The sequence below is a fragment of the Phyllostomus hastatus genome, unplaced genomic scaffold (assembly GCF_019186645.2).
Source record: "Phyllostomus hastatus isolate PE091 unplaced genomic scaffold, TTU_PhHast_1.1 phas_contig_196, whole genome shotgun sequence".
In the NCBI taxonomy this organism is placed as follows: domain Eukaryota; kingdom Metazoa; phylum Chordata; class Mammalia; order Chiroptera; family Phyllostomidae; genus Phyllostomus; species Phyllostomus hastatus.
The window spans coordinates 29,579,444-29,605,389 of NW_025333709.1; the positions used below are offsets into that span (position 1 = coordinate 29,579,444).

The following is a 25,946-nucleotide window of genomic DNA, read 5'->3' on the forward strand; positions in this document are numbered from 1 at the left end:
TAAAACTGGGTCTGTTTTAGGGAAGAGATGTGCTGAGTCTGGCCTCTGGGTGGACTTCAATTCGTAGCAGGGCAGAGCAAGGGGGTTCTCTCATTCAACTGATATTTGCTGCCTGGTTCTCAGAGAAGCACCTGCCTTACTGCCCCAGTCCATCACTTTCATCACCTACTGCCAGCAGCTGGGAAGCATGTGCTAACTGCAAATAAGTATCTACCCGAGGGCACCCAAGGGCTCAACTAAACCTAGATTTATAAAAGGCTACTCCCCGCTCTGCTACTCTCTACGTATAAATTAATCTCTCAACCGTAGCTTCTTATCTGCAGAATGAGGGGCTAAAAAAAGTGATTGCTGAGATCTCCTCTATTTTCCAAGTCTGTACAGCAAAAATAAGTTTCTAAGCAGGACTCCAGCAAACCTGCCAAATGTCCTTGCCAACTATACCATTGGTCTAGTTCTTATCATCTGCTATTTCTAAAACATTTCAAAACATGAGCCAAAATATAGTGATGTGTCTATATATTAAGTCCAATTTACCACTCACTGGAAATTTAATGTCACTTTTTCAATAGTTAATTTTCCATTTAGGACATATACTAAAACAAGTGCAAGATGAGTGTTTGATTTCATGCTGTCGCTGTTAAAACAAAAAAAAGTGGCTATAAAATATGAAACAAAAACAAGTACAAGAAAGAAGTTTCTGAATCAACCATTATAAGGATCAAAGATCTCCTTTGCTAGAGCTACCAAATGTGTTACTTTCTTTTCCTTTTTTAGACCAAAAACAGTATCTACATCTAAAAGCTTCCAAACGTACCTGCTTTTCATAGACTAACCATAGGATGTACTTTGGGGGACACTTACTCATATATTTCTAAATTACTTGGTTTGTTTTCAGCCACGTAGTTGCTTGGGATTAAGCCTTCATTCCTACAACAAAAGACAAAACAAAAATCAAAATATTTGCATGTTTCTGGCATTATCATGGCAACAATTCTTTTAAAATGTCAAGGATGCAGGGGAATCCAATTCATTTTATTGATTAAGTTGTTAAAAGAGGAAAACAGGTTTTCCATTTTCACATTTAACTAAAATCTCTGTATAATAAATACTAAGATTCTGACTTACAATGTGAGTAGTTTAGGATGTTTTATGACACCAGAATCTTTTTAAAGAGGAAAAGGGTCACTTACATGACCATTGGGACGTCATAGTGACTAGGTTAACAACAGAGCAATACAAAGATATTGGCTTAATTCTTTTCAATTGCTGCAGAGTATTTGATAGAGTAAATATTCTAGTTTAGCCACTAGTTTAGTCCCTAGTACAGTGACCTGACTTTTTGTGCACAAGTACGAATATTTCTTACAGACACAAAGTAGGGTCATGGCTGGGTCACTGAGCATGTGCATCTTTCAGCAGATACAGCAAATTGCCTAGAAGGAGGATACACCAATTTACCCACCCATCTGCAGGGCGAGGATGTTCTTTTCCTACACCTTCACCAACATTTGAAACTACAAAATGATCCCCAAGACATATTATTGGGAAATAAAAGCAAGTTGCAGAACAATGCATAAAGTGTGATTAGATTTACATAAATTATATCTGCAAACTATACCATGTATTTGAATATGTGCATGAAAGTGCATTGACAAAGGGAAAAAATGGGACAACTGTAGTACAACAACAAAAAATTTTAGAAAAGAAAGTGCATTGAAGATGCTCATTCACTAAATGAATAATGGTGCTTACTTTGGAGAAAGAGACTGAATTTGGAGATGTGGCAAAGCAGAATTTGGGCAATATTTATCATGTATGCATATTATGAAAAACAATATTCACTTGCTAACTTTGAAGTTAAAATTTAATTGGTTGTTTGTTTGTTTCCATCCGAGTCATGTCAATAGGCCACCTGCAGAAGTGGCTAAACACCCAGTCGTGTACCTGCTCATGTAACTCCCTCCCCACTGAAACGCCTCTGTCACATGTCGAGCCCAAACTAAGAACTGGTAGGACAGCCGAACAATCAGGGAAATATAAAGAAAGAGGGCACGTAATATAGATGCTTCTGGTACTTAGGTACTTATAGTCTCCAGATCGTTTGTAAAAGATTTTTTCTATTTATAACCTCCAAATCCTGATGGAGATCAGAATCAGTGCCAGCACGCTCTCCCAGGGAGCCCCGAAACTCCTCAGAACCCTTCTCTACCCAGGACTCAGTCAGGCATCGACAGTCCGTTGCAACCGACATGAAGTCTGCCTGCGTCCAAGGGTCTTCTTTCCTTTCCTACTTAATTCACACCTACTTCCAAAACTAGTCATCGTGGAAATGTAAAAATAAGTAAGATACTCTTTCTGTTCCTACCTCAGAGCGTAACAGGAAAAACAAGGTCAAATTCCCAGAGAAAGTATAAATCTCAGTAAGAACCAATGTAGGAGTTATTATTCCCATTTACAAAGAAAGAAGTAAAAACTTATTAAAAATGGAACTAGCATATGATCCAGGACTTCCACTTCTAGTTATATATCTAAAGGGAAAAAACACTAATTCAAAAAGATATGTGTACCCCAATTTTCATTGCAGCATTAATTTCAATAGCCAAGATATATATATGGAACCAACTTAATTACCCATTGATGGAAGAACGGATAAAGAAAATGTGAAAAACTGGAATTATCTTCTGGAGGGTGGGGCCCTTGTAGTACAGGCTTCCCCTACTAGGTGAGTGTTCTGGGAACCCATGTGTATCAGTGTACCTGCTGGTATTGTTGTGAGAGGCTGCATACGGCTTCAGTGAAGTTTTTTTTGAAGACTCTTTGACCCTGTTCGCCCATTTCACAATGGGTGATTTAGGAGCACACCTGCCCACACTGAGCTGAGTGTTCAGCATTTTTTGACCAAAAACTGCATGCCTCCTGTGCCCCACACTCCCTATTCACCTGATCTCACCCTGAGTGACTTTTTTGTTTGTTCGTTTCCCTGGATGAAGAAAGTCCTCAAAGGGAAACATTTTACCGATGTGGAAGAAGTGAAACAAAAAATGGTAGAAGCCCGAAAAGGCATCAAAATCGATGAGTTCAAAAAATTGTTTTGAGCAGTGGAAAAAACATCTTGGTAGGTATATTGCATGAAATGGAGAGTACTTTGAAAGTGACTGAAATTTAAACATGTAAGAATATTCAATTTTTATAAATAAATTCCTTTTGGGGAGGGTTTCTCCTCATTCATGTGTGTGTATGTGTGTATGTGTATCAAGATTTATATATATATATAAATAAATACATATAAATGTATATGACAAGATATATACAAATGACAAGGTTTGATTCTTATTTATGGCCAAATCATATAATGAGAATTAGATCTTTCCATTTGTGACAATGTAGATGGAACTTCAGGGCATTATGCTAAGTAAAATAAGGCAGACAGAGAAAGACAAATACTGTATGATGTCACTTATAGGTGGAATCTAAAACTTTATTTTTCATTTAAAAAAATGGTCACAGATAAAGCGAACAGATTGGAGGTTGCCAGAGATGGGGGTGTGGGTGAGGTTGGGGGCAGATGAAGTGGGGGGAGAAGGTCAAAAGATACAAATGCCCAGTGACAAAGCCAGTAAGTCCTGGAGAAGCACACACAGCATGGGGACTAGAGTAAATAGTCCCGTATCACATATTTGAAAGATGAAAAGAAACTGTATCTTTGAAGTTCTCATTACAAGAAAAAAATTCTGAACTATGGTGACAGATGTTAACTAGACTTAATTCTGGTGATCATTTTATGATATATATAAATATTGAATCATTATGTTGTATACCTGGAACTCATATAATGTTATATGTCAATTATAGCTCAATTTAAGCAAAGAAAGGAAAACAGAGAGGGTAAGTGGCTTGCCCAAAGGACCCAATCGAACGTGGCAGCACTGGGATGTGAAGCCGGGTCTCCCTGCTTCTCAGGGTCTGCCGAAATCACAGGGCTGCTGAAATACGTTCTCATTCAGACGGGGAGGCGTGGAGGACAGGTTTCCCCTCACACAGGAGGAAGAGTTATCAGCCTGGAGAAATGGAGCCCTTAAACAGTCTTCTTTATGCTTCAGAAGTCTTTAGGGGACGAAAGAGGAGGAATTTGACAAGGACCAAGCCACCAATCTTACCCCCAACGGTCTCTTGCCTTCCACCAGTGAGTGTTGTACTTCTCCAGTATCAGGTACTCCTCTGCTCTCTTCAATGCTAAGTCACAGGGCTCTCTGGGCAGAAAATCATACAGCGCCTTGACGTGGATCTTCTCTTTAGCGACCTCAGGGGATGGGAGGGGAGGCAGCGGCTTGCGTTTTGATGGTTGCACATGGCCCCTGTTGGACTGGGAAAACCAAGCAGCGAGTAGTTGCACTACTGTTTTAGCAATGTGTCCTAATAAGAAGAGGCAAATCCATGTCTCTGCTTATATTTTGCTTGCTTGTTTGTTTTGTTGATTAGGTTCCAAACTGACAATAACCAGCGGGGAGGGAGGAGGGAGATAACAGGGAAAGAAGGGGAAGGGTCCTCAAGGAACATGAATAAAGGACCCATGGACAAAGCCAAAGAGGGGAAGGAGTGAGGGTGGGAGGTGGGGGTGGGCCAGGAGGGGGAAAGTGGTGGCGGGAAAATGGAGACAACTGTACTTGAACAATAATAAAAAGAAGAAGGAGAAGGAAAAGAAGAAGAAGAGGAAGGAGGAGAAGGAGGAGGAGGAGAAGGAGGAGGAGGAGAAGGAGGAGGAGAAGAAGAAGGAGAAGGAGAAGCGGCAGCAGTGGCATAGAGCTTATTTGCCTGCTGCCTTCCTCCTTCTGTTCAGCTGTACCAAGGCAGAAGCCAGAGTGCCATAAACATAGGAAATGACCAACTATCGCACCCAGTAACACACTAATCGTTTTATAAGTTTTCAAAAGCACAAATTCTCTTGTCAGTATTGCATTATATTTTTTTCAGGTCATAATTCTTAAAACTTGATTTCCCCCCTAAAAGTTTCACTTTGTCTTTAGGATTCTTCTCTCTTGGTAGAAGAAAAGCTCTTTTCTTTCACATGCTGTAAGTTTGGGTTTGGGTTTGGGTTTGCCATGCTTCCTAAGAACACTGTTTCTCCCAACACCAAACTGAAAATTAATCCTGGCCTCAAAATGGCAGTAGCCAGAATACATTTTTTTTTTCTAACTCACCGTCTAGTTCCAAATTCTTCCAAAATATAGCAGAAGGCTATGTTATCTGATCTTTTTCTCTTTTGCTTTCTTCTAGAAAATTCATTTATTAAATGAATGTTTATTGAGCACTTACTATGTTCCAAGCATGGTATTAGGCTCTGGACATGGTGGCAAACAGTATCTCATGGAGCAGACCCTAAAAAAGCAAGCTTCCTCCCTCCCCACCCTCACCCCCCATTGAAATGATACTCACTTGCTTCTTAATTGGCAAGTCACTGAACCACCGCCTGCGATGCTGACTGTATGTTTCTGAAAGTTCTTCATCTTTGCTCAAGCTTATTTGTGTTCTCACTTGCCTAACATTAAAAAATAATCATGTTACGAGTAACTCTTTTTATCCAAGTTATCTATAAACCCACTAGATTGTCACAAAACTCGAACAAAAACCCAGGTCTCTTTTCAAAGGCTTTTTTAAATAAAGAAGACTAACTCCATTTCCTTGGGCAAGTTCCTTGGGCTCTCAGAACTCGATTTTTCTTACCTGGAAACTAGAGATGCAAAGAGCATATAGGGTTGTTGTGAAACCAAATTGAGGAAACACATGTCACGTGCTCTGTACAGGTCTGGTGAATATTAAGGACACAAAATTATAATCATGATCATCAAAAACATACTCTGTGTCAGGCACAGCATTTATTATTTTACATGCATTTCCTCATTTGATGGTATCTGTTGTTGTAAGTAGACATGGTGTAGTAATTAAGAACATGAGTTTGAATCCCAGCTCTACCATTTCACAGTGTGACCTTGGGCAAGCAATGTAACCTCTCTAAGCCTTGATTTCCTCATCTGTAAAATGGAAATCGTAAAAATCCATAGGTGGTTTTGAGAGTTGCTTGAGCTAATAAATGCAAACCTCTAGTGCAGTCTGACATGCGAGACACTCCCATTAAATATTACCTGTGACTATTTCACAGTGCCTTGGATTTTATTATTAGACAATCATTGCTGGACACACTGTATGAAAACAGCCATAGTTGTGGGGAGATATGCAAATGAATAAGACAGAATTCTTGACCATAATGGGTAAAATTATGGAGTGGGACACAGACATATAAATAGCATACATGAAATAAATATTATATAAAGAACAAAATTGCATGCTTTGGGAACACAATTGAAAGAGCAATTAAATCCAAGAGGACTAAGAAAGGATCACAGGAGACCTGACATTTGACCTGTGGTTTTAAACGAAGAGGCATTCAACAGGGAAAAATGGGAGGAGGGTTTCCCAGGGTGGGCAGCAGCAGGTGCCAAAAACTTAATCTTTATTTGATTTAAGTAAGATAATTTGCTTTTTTAAAACCATAAATAAATTCTGAATTTATCAAAATGATGTTTTTGTTCATAATATTCACATTTCACAGTCAACAGGCAATCAAGAAACTGAATAAATCCATTTCCAATACATTGGTCTCAGAAAGTAGACTTACCGCTTCTGCACGGAACAGCAACAGCAACAACAGAAAATCGACTGGATGGTATTATCTGAAAAGCAGAGCATTCTCAACTGTTTAAAGCTGTGGGCCCATGGTATCTGAAAGATGAGGCTGGTGGTGCTATTCCAAAGGAGGAAATCCCCAAGGACAGCGGCGAGAGGAATTGTTAAGAAGCACCGACACCACGCCCTCCTCCACTAGCAGCGGACGAAAGCCTGCCACTACAGCAAATGTGAGTTACTGGCACCCTGAGCAATGTGGTTTTGCTTCTCAGGCTCTTCTCCCCGGGTCTGGTTTGTGCATTTCCTCAGTCTGAGAACAATGACCACTGCATTCTACTTGCCCTTAGTCAGGGCTAATGTCAGCTAACAAATGTACAAAAGAATAGAATTCCAAAACAATGTTCTCGGGAAAATTTGCTAGCAGTGATTTCAAATTAGGTCATCACACTTCCTTAAAACATATTTTAAATATATTAAATAAAATGGTATAAATTTTAAAAATAATAAAATATATTTTTCTATTTAATAGAATATATTCTATAATAATATAATTTAATGTATTTTATACAAAATATATTTTCATATATTTATTTTATTTTTTATATTTTTATATGTATAATTTTTGGCTTTCAAAGTTTCTGTGGATTAAGTCCAATACAAGCTAAACAGTTAAAGAAAAAAACCACATAGCTTAGTAATTTGGGTCATGCTTACACTTTTATCGTCAAGTTTAATCTTTATTTGATTTAAGTTAAAACATGTGCATTTTTTTAAACAAGTAAATTTTAAATTTATCAAAACAATGTTTTATATTCGTAGAATTTGCCTTTCACAGTCCGCTCTTTCTTCTGTTCACACCGGAAAATAAAGTGTTATGAAGGAAGCAGAGTGCGTTGGACATGAGCGTTGGCTTTTTTTTTTAAGATTTTATTTATTTTATTTTTTCAGACAGAGGGGAAAGGACTGAGAAAGTGAGGAAGAGAAATATCAATGTGTGGTTGCCTCTCACGCGCATTCCGTACGGGGGACCTGGCCTGCAACCCAGTCATGGGCCCTGACTGGTAATTGAACCAGTGACCCTTTGGTTCGCAGACCAGTGTTCAGTCCACAAAGCCACACCAGCCACAGCTAAACACAAGCATTAGCTTTGAGGGTAGACAGATCTGGGTTTGAGTCTAAGCTGCGGGGTTGACTACATCTGGGATAAATTCCTTTATTTCTCTAATTCTTTGTTTTTCTATCTGTAAAAATGAGATAATCATACCTACCCTTTTTGAAAAGCCTTACAGGGCAGAGGTTAACCTCTAATTTTGTGGGTTTGGGCAAGTTACTTAATTGTTCTGCACTTACGTTTCCTTATCTGTAAAATGAGAATAATAGCATATTTAGCCTGTGAGATACTGTGAAGATTAATCGAATCAATTCAGGTGAGGTACCTAGAACAATGTCGTGTACACAGTACGAGGGTAATCAAGAAGACCTGTGATTGTTATAGGGTTTTTGAGAAGATTAAATTAGTGTCACCTCTAAAGTCCTGAAACACAGAAGAAGGGCACAGAGTGAAGACACCCAGCAGGGTCCATCCATTGGCATCAAAGTCCTCTTTGTCCCCATTGTGAAGCACCAACCCGATTCCCTCCTGGTAATCAGGAGTTTCACTCCCTCTATGCCCATCGGTCCAAAACAGCCAGAGGGCATTCAACCTCCATTATTCCCTAAGAAAAGTTTTCTTCTCTTGGACACTGAAATCTCCAAACCCAAGGTCAGAGGGAAAGAGAACAACAGTACTCCAATGGGTTTTTAGGTTGAATGGTGAGAGGGGCCTCTCCAATCCTTCCTCCTTTGTTCCCAGACTGATGCGTTCTGGCCAGATATTTGCTGCCGATCTAAGACATTTACTGCATCTTACTGGACACCACTCCAGCTTTGCAAGACGTTCTCTCCTAGATATTATACTAATTGAGCCGTTAGCAGACCCTTCCTCTGTTGTATCAAGCCAGCTGCTTCTGAACTATGGGACACACTGTAAGAGTATTTAGAGAACCATTGAGCAATCATCAACGAAACCAAGAAGAGGATGACTCCACAAAAAGAGATCACCTTGTAGGTATCTTTCCCCACTGCAAGAGTTTCAGATACATTCCGTTCCCCCAGATCTCCTTGGCACTGGTCTCCTGATCCTGTTCTTTCAGCGTTCCCAACCAGCAGGCCAACTTTTTGCCATTGCCCATGAGTCAATGCACGTCAGTGCTGAGACTATCGTGCCCTAATGAAGTGAAGAGACTGATGTACTTAGAGGACTGTATTTCAGCACTCTCTTTCAGGCTGCCTCTGCATGGAGGCTAGCTACCCCATTTAATCCCTACAGGTCATCTTTCCAGGGTAGAATAGGGGTGATAGGAACAAAGCAATTAAGCAAAATAATTAATATATATTAGTTCCCTTTCCTTTGACTGAAGTTGACCTTCTAAACCTAGACTCATGTATCAGTTACTTGCCTTTCTCTGATTTGGACATAATCATTTCTCAATCTTTGGGCTACAGACACATCAGTGGTCCAGTGGACTGTGTTTCTAAAAAATACCGTCTTAGTGCAATCCCAGGCAATTTACTTATCTTTGCTCCCATTGCTGTTTCACCACTCACTCCGATTTAGTCACTTTCACTCTTCCTTTTCCTGTACCCAGAAACTACTCATTTTCCAAGGACCATCCCAAGGTTTATTTCTGGAGACTAAAATAAAATGAATTTAAGTCCCCAAAATCTGCACAACATTCTGCATTATTAAGTGTTTGGATTTCAACTGCTTTTGACTGTGTGTCAGTTTTCGCCTGGTAGTGTTTGCCTGAAGCCACTGCCAAAACACACCTTAGAAAGAGGGTGCATTGGTACTTGGGGTCTCTGTCTACTCTGGAAGGAGTGGTTTTAATTTATATTCATACCAATTTATTCCAGTGTTGTCGTTCAGCCTCAGAGACATCCGTATCTATCCAGGCCAGGAGATGCAAAGTGAAATACAGATTACTAAATGAGCGAAGCAGGCCAAAGTATGGTGTAGATTGTGGCAAAATGCTATGCCAAAGCCCCATGTGAAAGTTTTCAAATTCAATTTTTTTTAAGATTTTATTTATTTGTTTTTAGAGAGATAGGAAGGGAGGGAGAAAGAGAGGGAGAGAAACATCAATGTATGAGAGATCCATCAATAGGCTGCCTCTCGCACACCTCCAACTGGGAACCTGGCCCACAATGCAGGTATGTGCTGTGACTGGAATCAAACCAACAACCTTTTGGTTCACAGGCCAGCACTCAGTCCACTGAACCACACCAGCCAGGGCTCAAATACAAAATTTTAAAAATACTCCCTCCCTTTCCCACATCACCATTTTTCTCTCTTTACTGGATCATTCCCATCAGCAAACAAACATGCTGTTACTTCACCCATTAAAAACAAAACAAAACAAACCACGCCTGATCTTATTTCTTCCTTCAGCTTTGCTCCCCATTTCTTTACAATCTAGAAATGAGTACTCTGTACTTGCTGACTCCAATCCTTCCCCTCCCATTTTCTCTGAACCTATTCAAGTTTTTGTCCCTACCCTTTCCCCAAAACAGCTCTCACTAGGGTCACCAGTAACCACCACACTGCTACATGCAATGGCCAAGTCTAAGTCAGAAACTTACTGTACCTCTCAGTAGCATTTGACCCACGTCCTCTTGGTTTTCCTTCTTCTCAGTCTTCCTTGCTGCTTTCTTCTCCTCCTTCTAACCTCTTAGACTGGGTGTGATGCTGGGCTGTCCCAAAGCCTTTGACTTCTTCTCTTCTCTCTGTCCTATTTACCCCATTTAGTGTCTAATTGTTTGTGGTGCCTGAAAACTGTCAGGCAGATTACCCATTGTGCACCTGAAATGTACATATCCTTATTCACCAATGTCACTCTAATAAATTCAATGAAAAATTTTTCATTCAAAAAAATGTTTAAAATCTATCTGCTGAGGACACCTTAATATATACTTCTAACCCAGTTCTAATGAACTCCAGAGTTACATACCCAAATGTAACCTGAAATTTCCCACTGGGATGTCTAGGAAACACCTCATATTAACACAAAGAAATCTCATCTGAACTCTTTATCTTCCTTCTCCTCCAAATGTGCTCTCCTCGCCCTTCGCCAGCTTTTCAATAGCTACATCGTGTTTCCAGGTGCTCAGGCCAACAATCTTAGTGCCACCTTTGACTCCTCTTTCCCACACCCCAAATCAGCCTGTCAGGAAAGTATGCTGACTCTGCCTTCAAAACGCATTCAAGTGTTTCAGTTTGTAATGATGAAAAAGTTCTGGAGATGGATGGTGACACCATGGCTGTACCACCTGTGACCGTACTCAATGCCACTGGGCTGTATACTTACAACTGGTTAAAATGGTAGATTTCATGCTTTAATTTTTGTTTTGTTTTATTTATGTATTCGACTATTTTGTTTCATTTATGTTTTATTTCACACTATTTAAAACACACACAGAATCTTACTGCTTTCCCCCACCCTCCCATTACTGCCATGGTCTAAGCCCCCACCAGCTCATCTGGATTATAGCAACAGCCTCCCAACTTCTTCCTGCTTCTTCCCAGAACCCCCTATGGTTTATTCTCAAGACCGTGGCCAGAGTGATTAATTTACAACCCAGACAGGATCATGGTCCTCCTTACGTCCAAACCTCACATTAGCTCCCACTTCACTTGAGTTATAGCCACATTTCTCACAATAGCGTGTGAGAGCCCTTGTGGTCTAGCTCCTGTGGCCACTCACTTCTCTCCCACGTGCCGCTGCTCATTCTCTCCGGCCACACTGCCCTCACCGTGCTTCTGGCACACACCCAGCCTGCTCTTCCCGTGGGCTCTCGGCTTCTGTTCGCCTGGAGCTCTGTTCCCCCGGGGCTCAACCTTCTTCACTCCACTGCTTCGAGTCTGCTCAAATCTCTCCTTCTCAAACACCCTGGACGACTATTACTGCCACTCGTACTCCCTAACTTTGGCATTACTTACTGTGCTTTACATTTTCTTTTCTTTTTTTAAATAGCATTTCTCACTTCCTAATGTATATGTCATTCATTTGTAAATTGTTTCACTGTTGGTCTCTCCCACTAGAAGGTAAGCAGTGTATTTGTCTATCTTGTTCACAGTTATAGCCCAAGAGGCTAGAACAGTGTTGGACACAAAAATATACTCAACAAATGTTTCTTGAGTGAATGAATATGTGAATGAGTATATGAATGAATTGGTTCAAAGGAGCATCAAATTATAACCTTGTCAGAGCACCTGTCTGTCTAGATTCAGTCCTAATGAGAAAATGAAACCTGTATTTGGGTGTAGAATGAGATTATGAAACTCCTTGTAATAAGGGAAGATAGGCTCCCTGACTGGCTGTGTGGCAGGGAGTCTTAGTAGAGTCTGAAGATGGAGAACAATTCGGCCACAGGTCAAGGCAGAGTGAAGTCTGTATTCAGCCTAGAAACCTTTATAAGATGGTCCGGCCAGAGAGCAGGGATCACCTATGGCCTCATGTCTTAAGATAAACCAAAACCATTTATGGATGATCCTAACTTACACCCGTTCAACTTGCAATATTTCAAGATGATAATGGTGCAAAATCACTCAGTAGAAACCACACTTTGAATGTTGATCTTTTCCTGAGCTTGCGATATGTGGTGTGATACTCTCTCACGATGCTGGGCAGCCGCAGCGAGCCACAGCCCCCAGCCAGCCACACGATCACACAACCAGTGTTCTACAGTGCCCTGAGTTGCCAGCATTTTTTCACGGTGGGGAGATCTTGTGTCCCGAGCACAGATGAGGTAGGCTAGTCTAAGCTATGATGTTTGATAGGTTAGGTGGGTTCGATGTATTTTCAACTTACAATATTTTCAACTTTCAATATCAGGGCATGACGCCATCATAAGAGGAGGAGCATCTGTAATAGCTTCCAGGACGAAAAAGTGTCCGTAATGGCCACTTTACTCCTTGAATACTCACTGGCATGTTTTATTATTCTCTATTTATTTTCCCATATGCTTGAAATATTTTAAAAACTAAAACTTTTAGATTCAAAAAAAGGAAAATCCCCAGAAAACCAGGTAGGATTGTGGCTTAGAAAGTTGGGTGCCTCTTTTAGGATTAATAACTTTTCACATGTACATGATTTTTAGTGATGGATACAAAAGGCTTTTAAATTCTTTATTTCAGCCACTGTCTTACCTTCTGCCCAACCAGAATTACCATCTCCCTCCCTAGTCTCAATAAGAAAACTATTCTGTCGCTTTCTCTTTCCAGTTTCCCCAGGTCTGTGTATGGATGAGTCCACCATAGAAATCTTAGATTCTTTTTGAGCCTCATCCTTTATATACAATCTGCCATTCATCTGTTCAAATTGTTTGGCATTTTACTTTATATTTCCCCTGTTACCAAGCCCTCATCAGCCCACACCTGTACTTCTGAATTAATTTATTTAATCCCCACAGTGACTCTGTGAAGTAGAGGCCCCTTTACAGGTGACGAATTTTAACCACAAAGAGACTCTTCCTTGCTGAGGGTCAGGGGCTTGTGAGTGCAGGGCCAGGACCAGACCCCAGGCAGGCTGACTCCAGAGTCTCTGCTCTTCATCACCGTGCAACCAGTGTTCGCTCAGTGACTGAAGGAACTGGCTAAATCCCCTGCCTCTGAGCTCGCTCTCCTTCAATCCATTGTATACATTTCTTTCAAGGTCTGTCTCAGCTAACGGCGCTACATCTTCAGCACCTTAAAAAGACTCTTAACCACATAGGGCAACTAGAGTGTACCTCCCTTTATTTTCAAGGCCTTCCACCATACAGTCCACTCTACTCTCTCAGTATTCACCGGTTAGTGCCTGTTGCACCAACTTCTTCCACTTGCTCTATTCTCACAGACACCTTGCCTGCCTCCGGAGTAAAAAAAACAAACAAACAAAAAACTGCCCCCCAAAACAGCAAAGAAACACACTGCAGTCCACTCCCAGCTTATCTTCCTGTGGGCTCCCAAAGAACACGTGCTCTGTCCTGCACTGTGGCACTTAACTAGATGGTCATTAAAATCTCTTTGTGTAGGTTTCAGTTCTCACAGCGTTTCTCAATGGCACCACCATTGACATTTTAAGTCAGATTAGTCTTCGTTGTGGGGCCTGCTCTGTGTACTGTTGGTTGAGCAGCAGCACTGGCCCGCTCTGCACTACAGGCCAGCTGTAACACCTCCCACCCCTCTGACACCCACCCCGTCTCCTCCCAGCTGTGAAAACCAAAGTGTTTCCAGGTATTGTCAAATGTCCTCTAGAGGCAAAATCACCCCTAACTGGGATCTAACTAGATCACCCCATTGATCTAGACTGTAAGCTCTCCAACTTCCAGGACTGCGTCTCCTGCATTTTTGTCTCCTTGATAGCAGCCAGCGTTGGTGCTTGGCACATAGCAAAACCCAATAAATAACTAACTCTTCAGTAAGGCTCCCCCAGTATCTACACCCTCACATTACACCTGGGCTCTACTTCTCAGTAACTCACTCTACCACACGCTATCTCACAGCTTGAAGCTGGCCACAATGAAAACTAGGCTTACCACGATCTTTTGTGGTCAGCTGTTCCACTATGTGGAACAGTAAAGCTGAAGAAAACTGAGCTTCCGGACCTTTAGCTAGCACTTGTAGTAGGTCAGAAGTCTAATCTTTCATCCCAGATATATTCAAAAGAAAAAATGAAGCTTACCCAAAACCAAGCATTAAACTATGAGATGATAAATAAAATGGGTAAAACCTCTCTGGTGTTCAATTTTTTTTTTCTGTAATAGAATAGTATATGGCAGTGATTTTCAATTTTTTTCATCTCACAGCACACAGACTAATTACTATAATTCTGTAGCACACCAAAAATATATTTTTGCCAATCTGACAATGAAAAGGTATAATTTTGATTTACCAAAAATAATAACAGTAATTACCTACCCTTATTACTCCACTGTGACTTTTTTAAAAAATCAGGTGTCTATACTTATGCATAGGATTTCTGTTCCCAAGAATTAACCAATCAGATGCAACCTTATTATGCAACATGACCAATAAGATGCAACTCTACTATATGACCTATATATTTATGGTTCAAGACAGAAAGTTAACACCAGATGGTTATTGTGTTGGTAGTTATCTTTTTTTTTATTTGATAATCTAAGGCAGCAATTTTCAACCAGTGTGCTGCAAAATTTTTAAAACATGCGATACCTGACAATTTAGTCAGGGGCACTGACCTTTCTTTGGTCACTTGCCCCACCCTGGTGATACCCTGAGACCCCTCCCACCCAACTTGCAGGCCTACTCAAACAGTTTCCAGGGTCTTTTCCATACAAACAGCCTCACCTGGCTTTCCTAAAACCTTAGAAACAAGCAGCATCTGGCCTCTGTGTACTCATACTTCTTGCTAGGTGGCCCCAGGCCTGGCACTAACTGAGGCAGCCAGCCTCAGTTCATAGTGTGACCTCTCTGAGCACTTCCAAGCCCAGCACAAGTAGCAGCCATCTGAAGATTGCACTGTAGCTCATGTCAGGTGACCCCGGGCAGGGCACAGGTGGTGGCTGACCTTGCCCAGCACCTCCCAGGAGGCTCCAGAGCATGTGCTCTTGGCAGTCAGCTTCAGACCGTGCTGGATTACAACCCAACCACCCCCAAAAGCAACCCACTCAAAGGATGGACTCAATGGGCACCAAGGCCCCACGGAAGCAAGTCCTGCTCTATGGGGTCAGCTCCTACGCAGCAGCTCCTCCCCTGCAGTAGCCGCCAGTCCTCACAGGCAATCGCCCTGGAGGCCAGTTCCTCCCAATGACATGCCAACAGCAATCAAGGCTCCACTACAACAGGAGGGTGCTCACAGACCACATGGGAGGCACACCTGAAATGCCAGCTCAAGTGACAAGGGAGGCTATGCCACTGGGCCCTGCAGGACACCTGCTACATTAGGCCACTCTGCCAAGCCTGGGAGACATAGCAGTTCTACCTGATACATGGACCTAAACAGAGGGAAGCAGCCAAAAGAGGAAACAAAGGAACATGTCCTAAATGACTTTGCAGGAGAAAAATCCAGAAGAAAAACAAAATGAAATGGAGGCAAGCAAATGACCAAGTACAGAGTTCAAAACAATGGTTATAAGAATGTTCAAGAAACTTAGTGAGAACTTCAACAGCATAAAAAAAGGACATATAAACCATAAAAAATAACCAGTTAGATGTGAAGAATACACTAACTGAAATGAAGAGTACATTACAGGGAATCAACAGTAGAATAGATGACGCAAAGGATCAAAGCAGCAATTTCAACTATAAGTAAGCAGAAAACAATTAGAACGGCAAAAAGAAAAAAACATAACAAAAAAATTAGGCTAGGTCAAGGAGCCTCTGGGACAATTTTGAGCATACAACATTTGCATCACGGTGGTGATGGAAGGAGAAGAGAGAGGCAAGAAATTGAAAACCTCTTTGAAAAAATAATGATAGAAAACTTCCCTAACCTGGTGAAGGAAATAGACATACAAGTTCAGGATAGTCACAAACAAGATAAACCCAGAAAGGCCCACACCAAGACACAGCATAATTAAAATGCCAAAGGATGCCCTGGCTGGTATGGCTCAGCAGATTGAGTGCCAGCCTGCGGACCAAGAGGTTGCTGGTTCAATTTCTAGTCAGCCCATGCCTGGGCTGCAGGCCAGGTCCCCAGTTGGGGGCAGAGTGGGGATGTGTGACAGGCAAAATAAAATCTTAAAAAAATAAAATAAAATAAATAAAATACAATGACAAAGGTTAAAAACAAGGAGAGAATCTTAAAAGCAGCAAGAAGAAAAGCAGATAGTTACCTACAAGGGAGTTTCCATAAGACTGTCAGCTGATTTCTTAATAGAAATTTTGCAGGCCAGAAAGAATTAGTACAAAATGTTCAAAATGATGAAAAGCAAGAACCTACAATCAAGACTACTCTGCTCAGCAAAGCTATCACTTAGAATCAAAAGACAGATAAAAAACTTCCCAGACAAGAAAAAGCTGAAGGAGTTTATTACCACCAAACCAGTATTACAAGAAATGTTAAAGGGTCTTTTTTAAGAAGAAAAAGGATAACAAATATGAGTAATAAAGTGGTATTAAATACATATCTATCCATGATTATTTTTTTTAAGTTTATAAATGGAAGACTTATTTTTCTATTGGTGATTTATCACTAAAGAATTGTCAGTTAATTAAAAGTTATTCTTCAACATAATAAATGTTGTCATGTTATGTATCACAATTACATACAAACAATGACAACTCTGACCAATAGAGTTAGACTACTTTATGAAAACTAGGTAAAGCTGCTACTGAATATCAACTGGAAGTATGCCTTTCATATTTCCACTTAGGTAAGGTTTTGAGGTAAATATATTACTATATATGTATTAAGAGTGTTCAGAGAAAAGGCTATGATATAGAGCATACTTAAACAAAACCAATAAGACAATATATTTTTTAAAAACTGTTTTGTGTTTAGAAAGGACAAAATATTGCTATTATGGATACTACCTTATAAATTGTCATAAGAATGTATATAATGGTTAGTATTCCAAACAACAACAAAAGTTGGTCATTGAGATCAAGAAAGAAAATATAGAAGGTATTCTAATGAACATGTAATTTGTGTGTTTTAAATGAGAATAGGTACTCTTACTAAATATCCTATTTTTTGTTGTGTTTTTAATTGTACATCTGTAATATCTTTAAATATACAAATTAACCAATCCGCCAAAATACAATGTCACAATTTAGTAGGAGATGGCTACCATGCATGTATAAATTCTGAGCTAACTGAAAAATTATGACATTTCTAAAGTTCTTACCAGAAAGTAAAATTACAGAAAAATTTCTGACATTTAAAATTCAACTGAAAAAATACAAAAGTACAAAATTTACAAAATCTAAAATTTTGATATATTTTAGAAATATACATATCTCAACAAATATTTTTTAGTTTAAATATATAATCTTTATTATAGTTTTCCATTATCATCTAGTCCTCTTATAGCAACAATTACTTTAAATGCTATTATGTTGATGGATTAAATGCTCTAATAAAAAAATATACAGTAACTGAATGGATAACAAAACGAAACCCTTACGTATATTCTCTACAAGAGACCCATTTCAGATCGAAAGACACATACAGACTGAAAGTAAAGGGATGGAAAAAGATATTTCATGAAAATGGAAGCCAAAAAAAAAAAAAGGCTGGGTTAGCAGTACTTACACCAGACAAAACACAGGATTTTGCGCAAAGGCTATAACAAGAGACAAAGAACAACCCAGACACTCCACTTCTGGGTATTTATCAAAAAAAAAAAAAAAAACAAACACCCAAAACACTAAATTGAAAAGACATATACATCCATATGTTCATTGCAGCATTATTTACAACAGCCAAGATAACGGAACCAGCCTAAGTGTCCATCAGTAAATGAATGGATAAGGAAGTGGTGCATATATCCATTGAAATGTGATGCAGCTATAAAAAAAGAAAGAAATCTTGCCATCTGCAACAGCAAGGGTGGACATGACTTATTTCGTGTATGCTAAATGGCCTAAATCAGAAAGAAAAGAAACAAATGTCAGATGATGTCTCTTATATATGCAATCTAAAAAAGCAAACACACTCATAGATACAGAGAACATTATGACGGTTGCCAAATGGGAGGGGGGTTGGGTGGATGGGTGAAAAAGGTGAAAGGGTTAAGGAATACAACTTGGTAGCTATAGAATAGTCACAGAGATGTAATGTACAGCATAGGGAATATAATCAATAATACTGTAATAACTACTTGTATGTATGGTGTCAGGTAGGTATTATATTTATCAGGGTGATCATTTCATAAATTATATAAATGTCTAATCAGGGGGTTCTTCATCTGAAACTAGTACAATATTGCACATCGACTTTAATTTAAAAGTAAAAGTATTTTTAAAAAAGAATCACCGTATACTGATAAAATGCAGTAGAAGATGTGTAGAGGGTAGGAAAAAAAGATAGCTGAGGCAAAGTGCCTAGAACATAGCAGTTACTCATTTAACTTTCAGCATTTCCCCCTACCCAGTTCCTGGGAACTTTTGGGGTACTCACAGGATGTATTTAAAGTAAATAGACAAGAAGCAGGTGTGGTTCTCCCTCTTAGACAAAACAACGGAAGAAGGCCCAGTAAGCCAAAGCTGACCCTCGGCCTGCAACTGCTCCGTGCTGGGCCCATTCTTACCCCTGACTCGGAGACAAATGTTCCTTCTGCTCAGGACTCTAACTGGCTTTCTCTCCCATGATCAAAACAGCTCCTAGGAGAGACTCTGGAACTTATTCTTTTTTTTCTTTTTAAAGATTTTGTTTATTTATTTTTAGAGAGAGGGGAAGGGAGGGAGAAAGAGAGGGAGAAAAACAACGATGTTAGAGAGAAGCATCAGTTGGTTGCCTCTCATACATGTCCCAAGTGGGGACTGGACTGCAACCCAAGCATGTGCCCTGTCTGGGAATCGAACCAGCAACCTTTCACTTCGTGGAGCAATGCCCAACCAATTGAACCACAGCGGTCAGGGAAAAACCTATCCTTGATAAGGTATAAATGATATAATAGTAAACATGTACTGTAGTTTCTTTTGAAGGTATTTTCATGTTTGGGGCATGACACCTGTATTAGCATGTACAGAAAGATTTATTCCAAGGAATTGGCTCAAATGATTGTGGAGGCTGGCATGTTCGAACTTTGGTGGGATGGGCTGGTGGGCCAGATTCTCAGGGAAGAGCTACAGTTCAAGACTGAAGGCAGTTTTCTGGCAGAATTCCTACTTGCTCAGGGGAGGTCAGTCTTTGTTCTATTAAGGCCTTCAACTGATTAAATGAGGCCCACCTGCATTATGGAGGATAATCTGTTTTACTCAAAATACACCCTATGTAAATGTTAATCTCATCCCCAAAACACCTTCACAGAAACATCCAAAATAATGTTTGACCAAATATCTGGGCAGCATGTCCCAGCCAAGTAGAATCACAAAATGAACCATCCTAATACCTTGACTTGAAACACATAGAAATTGCTGGTATCAGTCAGCAGGCAGAATTGGTATCTGGGAACTAAGAAAAAAGCCTTCTCCTGTTCCCTGAACCCACAAAACATGATCACACACAAGCAGAGTGGATTATAAACCCAACGACATTCCCTTGGTTGCCTTTGCTCTTTCCCAAAGCCTGTTATTTAAGAGAAAGCATCTTTAAATACTTTGTTTTCCCGATTCAATAGCCAAGACAGTTGCCCTCCGATAGAGGTACCAACCTACCCTGCCATTGCTTTCATTATGATAAGGTTCTTGGTCTCTCTCCCCTGGTGATCCACAGCAGCTGTGGGCAGGAAGGCCAACTTCTGCCTTGTGGACAGCTCCCTCCCTTCTGCCCAGCGCAGTTGCTAACAAATAGCTGCTGCCCGATAAAGAATTGCTTGCTAAGTAAGCAAAAAAAAATTGTGAAAGCCGAACAGCTCCCTGGTGTTCCTTGCTGGGCATGGCTTTCCAAGACACCATTCATCTTTATAGAATATTCATGGATTGATTCATTCCAAAGCTGTTATCAATGATTATTAGGTGTGGGGTCATTTTCAATTTACAGCATCACAGGTCTCCCAGGTGAATAAATACACAGAGTAACTTCCACATTCCTACTCTGATTACAGAAACTATTCTTGGGATTGTTTTGCTGATGTGTCTTCAGAAAGAAAGCATTTTTACACCTTTGGAAAATTCTCAATTTATGCCAAAACTCATACATATCAAGGGCTTTTGCCAGAGAGACTAAAATGCCCCAGAGATGGGCAATGACTATTTGCCCACTGGAAGGAAGTATTCCGGGTAGAGGATTATCGCAGGAAGGAGCCAGTCGCCTCCCTCAGGCGGACATCTGCGCTGTTCTTTTCATCTGCTTCTTATTCCCCAGCAAATACCTTTAATTACATATCACAGACCAGCAAATCCGGAAAAGGTCATCACATCCAACGGAATCTCTGTGACCTTTAGGAAGTGGCGCACCTCTCATGGGTCAGGCAGTGCAGCCTCTCATTTTATTTGGTATTTGTGTTCTTTTCTGGGAAGGCTTGCGTCTCCTCTCACCCGTGCCTGGTTAGCATTCCTTTCCCCTCCCCGGGCTACACCACGGCTCTTTCTGAGACCGGGTTTCCACCAGGGGGCGCTGGAAGGGAATGAATGTGAGAAGCACCGCTTCCCAGAACCGCTCCTACGGCCACCTTTCAGCACAACAAACAAACACTCGATGAAAAGCTGTGCGCCACTGCTGTCTGGGAAGCTACGCCGGTGGCGCACCTTCCGTTTCTAATGTTTTGAGGTTTATGTAACAGTGTAACCTCGTGTTCATCCCCTGGCATTTCCGATGTCAGAGTTTCATTTTGAATCAGTGGTTCAAGTGAAATTCATTCCTCCTTAATTTTGTCACAATAACTAGCAGATAGCTACAGATTTTTATTTGAAAACATGAGTAACTGGCTCAGTTTCGAGAGTTGCCCCGAACTCTCGGGCCGGATAGTCGCCCACCCACGTACTCCAGGTCGTGGCTTTAAGCCAAGGAATTCTGGTGCCAACTGCATTTGCAGCTTGAAAACCTGTGGCTTTGGAGAAAACAGCTCTCTGGGTGATTAGAGCTGCGCCTCTAAGCTCACTGCAAAACATGCCTTTTTTTTTCTTCAGAAATTTACTGAAAGGCGAAACTCCCTCATTACTGTCATAAATTCCCACCACAGAACTTTCTCCCTTTTTTTAAGATTTTATTTATTTATTTTTAGAGAGGAGAAGAGAGTAAGAAAGAGAGGGAGAGAAACATCAGTGGGTGGTTGTCTCTCATGTGCCCCCACTGGGGACCTGGCCCACAACCCAGGCATGTGCCCTAACTGGGAATTGAACCAGCAACCGTTTGGTTGGCAAGCAGGCACTCAATCCACTGAGCCACACCAGCCAGGAAGAACTCTATCTCTCTTAGGGGCCTCTTGAAGACAGACACATTTTCATTGATTTAACCTGTTATCTGGGAGGTGTGACACATAACTAGCTTTATTTATCATGGATTTCTACCTCTGACTAAGCACCAGAAGAGGCTTTCCAAATGCCAAGCCAAGAATCCACACCAATGAAGGAGGAAGAAGGGAAGGGAGGGGAGAGAAACACTAACATTTTCATTTTTTTCATTTTAGGAAGCTGTCCTGAGTCCACAGTCTATATATTGGAGTGTTAAATTATTCTTGTTTTGTGTGCATGCCTCCTTTTGACATTCAAAGAACACATTGAACAAGAATGCTGAAAGAACACCCCTATGTGTATTTCTTTTTGATATTGAAATGGTCATTCTTCTAGGAACTGATGGTCACCATAGATGTTAATCTTTTTAAACCTATGGGCAAAATAAACTAACAACTCTATGCCAGATTTTCAAACTTGTTTTTAACAGTATCCTTGTCTGTGAAACCTTGAAGTAAGAGGAGTAACTACATTAAGGGACTCATTGCTTACTAACAGAAAACAGGTACCTAACTCATGGGACAGTAAGTGGATAAATTTGGGTGGAAGATTAGAACAGTGCTTGGTCTGGCTGGGGCTAAAGGGTGCTGAGGGTGAGGAAGGGGTAAGGAGATTCTAGAAGCCTGGGAGGTTAGAAGGTCACTGGGCACCAGAGAAGATGGTGTTTCTGGGAGCAAAGGGTGCTCGAAGGAAAAGCAGAGGCTCCCTGAAGACTGCTCATCTGTTCACAGCTCTGGCCAGGGGGACCCCTCACCCCAGAACATTCCAGCACCCCGGAGCCCTCGTCTGCTCTGTGCAGGAATTTTGCTGTCTCCCCGGTAATGAGCTGATGTGAGCTGCAGGCAGCCATCTTGCACACAAGTCCGCCCCGCCCCCGGGTCTCAGAGTAGTTGTTTCCTAGAAGGCTGTTGTCGTCTGTGAGCCGAGTTTCTGCAGCACACACAGAAATCACACCGAAGCCATCTGGCCAGCTTGTGATGTGAAGAAGCCCCGGGCCACCAGCCCTGCCGGTGTGGTCAGCACCGTACCGGAAGCTGCGCTCAGTGCCACTCGGCGGGCAGGCAATGGCCAGGCGATGCTGGCCAGGTGGGCATCGCTGAGAGCAACGGGGGAATCTGCAGGTCAGCGCATGAGAAGACATGGAACCCTCACTGATATGGCGACAGTGGCTACCATGACCATAAATATGACAGGCAGTGCAGGGGGATAACAGCGAAATGATTTACCAACCAAAGAAAAGACCCCTGTGTACTCATGTCCATATCAGCATTGAGAAATTCTCTGTTTCTGAGAATTTGGCTCCAGCCTGAGTCCAAGTGGTAGCCCACAGCTCTTTCTCGTTTTGGCACTGAATTAGTTATCTAATGTTGGAAACAAATTCTCCCCAAACTTAGAGGCATAAAACATTTATGGCCTCACAATTTCTGTGGGTCAGGAGTCCAGGCACAGCTTAGCTGGGCTGAGCTGGAGAATCCACTTCCAAGTTCACTCGCACTGCAGTCAGCAGGCCTTGGAGCCCTGGTTCTTGTGATGGGCAGTCTCCAGAGGCTACTCACAGCATGGCAGGTGACCCAAGAGACAGACAGCCCAAGAGCACTAGGGCAGAAGCCATGGGATCTTTGCAACTTTGTCTCAGAAGTTATACTGCATCATTTTCACAACATTCCATTCATGAGAAGTTACCAGGCTCGATTCATACTCATGGAGAGGGAGTGCACAGGGTGTGGATACCAAGGGGTGGACATCACGGGGGACCATCTTAGCGCCTCTCTGGGCAGCCACGCTGTTTGTCCTCATACAGTAACAACAGAAGATGCTAACTTGGCAGGGCTGGTGTGGGAATCACATGCAATAAGGAACAAGAGAAGGCTCTGAAAACAGAGGCCCTAGAAAGGGCCTCTTAATCGCACTGTGATTAAGGGGTCCGGACCGCACTCTGCAGATTATGCAGTTGAGTCCAGAAACTTGCATTTCAACAGCATCCCAGGTGCACTCTAGGCATGCTGATACTTCAGAACCATTTATATAAATTATCCCCTTTCATTTATACATTGAAAGGAAAAGAAAGGCTGAGAACTTAGATGAAAATGAGGTGGAAGGGAGGAAAGAGGTGAGCTTTTTGAGCCCCCAGCTCTATCACCTGCACCATGTCCTCTAACACCCCTGAACTGGGGCCGTTCTCAGGGCAACTGGTAGCTGGTAGAAAGCCTAGCCATGTGGGTTACACTTCACACACGGAACCTCGTTGGAGCCGTGCCCCATGCCTCTCCTGGGCTTCCCCCACATGCAGTACGATCACTGTCTCACTCCAGTGCTCCTGCCCTGCGGCGGACTCCGCGGCCAGCCTTCTACGACAGCCCTTAAAGCAACAAACAGTGGCAAATGCCCCTGGCCTGGCAAACACAAACCCTTTTTTTTTTTTTTGATTCATAGTAATACGCTGTGAGGCTTGTCTTAGCTTTCTAATGTCAACAGTAAATACTCACGGTTCCACCCAGAAGAAAGAAAGAGCCGAGTCTAGCTGCAGTTTAGAGCAAAAGAAAAGAAGGCATTCTTACCATCAAATCAAATGATCATAAGTTGGGAGGGACAGTGAGAGTCGGTCACATCCATGTCCTTCCGAGCCAGGCAGAAAGATCCCCAGCACAACCCCGCCAATAGGTAGTCACTTATTTCGTCCCTCGGGCAATTGCAAGTTCCTGTCCCGACCCTCACCACTATTTATTTTACATAGAGCTGAGCCCTTCCTATTATAACTTATCGCCTCTTCTCTAGGTCTGCCCTCACCAGAAATGAAAAACAGATGCTCACATAGCTTTAGATAAACGGGTTTTTATGAAGCCACCATTCATCTCTGTCCTGCCACTGCCGGGAGGTGGGAAAGAGGCTGCTGCCTCTTTGCTCTTTCTGCCTTGCTCTGCTTGGCCTGCACTTCTGATTGGAGGCAGCCCCGTTTTTACCCACAGCAAGATCAAGGCCCTAACTTACATGCAGGTCAGTATAACTGGAACAACCTGGTTTATTACTTTTTTTTTTACAAATGCTACTGGCAAGCGTTGGGTCCTATGAGGTGATTTGGTTTAAACAGATAACATTATTTTTTCATTTTTTAATTTATTCATTTTAGAGAGCAAGAGGGGGAGAGAGAGAAAGAAAGAGAGAGAGAGAGAGAGAGACATCGATTTGTTATTCCACTTATTTATGCATTCACTGGTTGCTTCTTATATGTGCCTTGACCGGAAAGTGAACCTAACCAGGGCTAGGCAGATAACATTTGAAAGCTGCAATCACTTTTTCCTATTGCCACTTGAAAATCAGAAACATGAAAACTTTGTTAGCTGGCCTTTGATTGCTTTCATCTGATGTGACAGAGCTTTGTTGAAGTTTGGTTCCTTAGAATCAAAATCAAAGACTGTTTTTCTTCCCTACTTTTAATTATTTGCATGATAAGGACCTCTGAGTCAGACCGCTAACTTAATAAGCATTTCCCAAAACTGCACATGGGACTGAACAGTCTCCTGAAGCAACTCCAAAATGAAGTTCAGGAAGAACCTGTCTATCATTTTAATCTATTGTTTCTGTGTGATACCTGGTTGGAAGGCAGGCAAAAAGAGAGTCACCATTTTAGAGATGAGAACATGACACAAAGCAGGTGCCACAGGTGGCCCTCCTAGGCTGCAGCAGACCCAGACCAAGAGCGTGGTCTCCTCGCCTTCCGACCCGAGTTGGTAACACCAGGCATCCTTCTAAAAACACTTCGCTCACTGCCTTTCTACACGCTTGTACAGATTTCAGGACCCTGCTTTTGCTTTGCTTTCTTTTGCCTTCTCCCTGGTGAGCATTTACTAAAATGATACCGCCACACCGATTCTTTAAATAACAAACCAACCCCTGTCACCTCTGGGGGAACTGTCCTCCAGATGTCATGAGCCCTGCGCCTTACAGAAGACCTCTTCTGGAGTGCACGGATGAGGACCACGCCCCAAGCAGCCCAGGGATAATTGACACGGCCGGCTCACTTACAGGTGGAGAGAATCATGGCTGCACTTCGGCCCAGGGCAGACGACACCGGCTTCAGTCCTGCAGCGGCGCTCTGGTCACACACACACATCTTTCAACTGCAGTCATAGCTCCCCCACGGTGTGTC

The 25,946-nt window shown here is 41.8% G+C and overlaps 1 protein-coding gene across 3 annotated transcripts in view; it reads right to left on the reverse strand.

Annotated features, from left to right (window-relative positions):
• TXK (TXK tyrosine kinase) overlaps window positions 1–25,946 on the reverse strand; it is a 54,657-nt gene extending 28,711 nt beyond the window's left edge. The window contains exons 1-6 of one of the 3 annotated variants that reach the window (XM_045834415.1): window positions 25,823–25,902; window positions 6,674–6,728; window positions 5,722–5,803; window positions 5,434–5,536; window positions 4,158–4,363; window positions 862–927 (exon numbers count right to left, since the gene is read on the reverse strand). In XM_045834415.1, coding sequence (XP_045690371.1) covers window positions 862–927; window positions 4,158–4,363; window positions 5,434–5,536; window positions 5,722–5,783 — 437 coding nt within the window. In that variant the 5' untranslated portion in view covers window positions 5,784–5,803; window positions 6,674–6,728; window positions 25,823–25,902. Of the gene's footprint in view, window positions 1–861; window positions 928–4,157; window positions 4,364–5,433; window positions 5,537–5,721; window positions 5,804–6,673; window positions 6,872–25,822 lie in introns of those variants that run through there. The other 2 variants (XM_045834413.1, XM_045834414.1) reach the window with 2 other exon arrangements.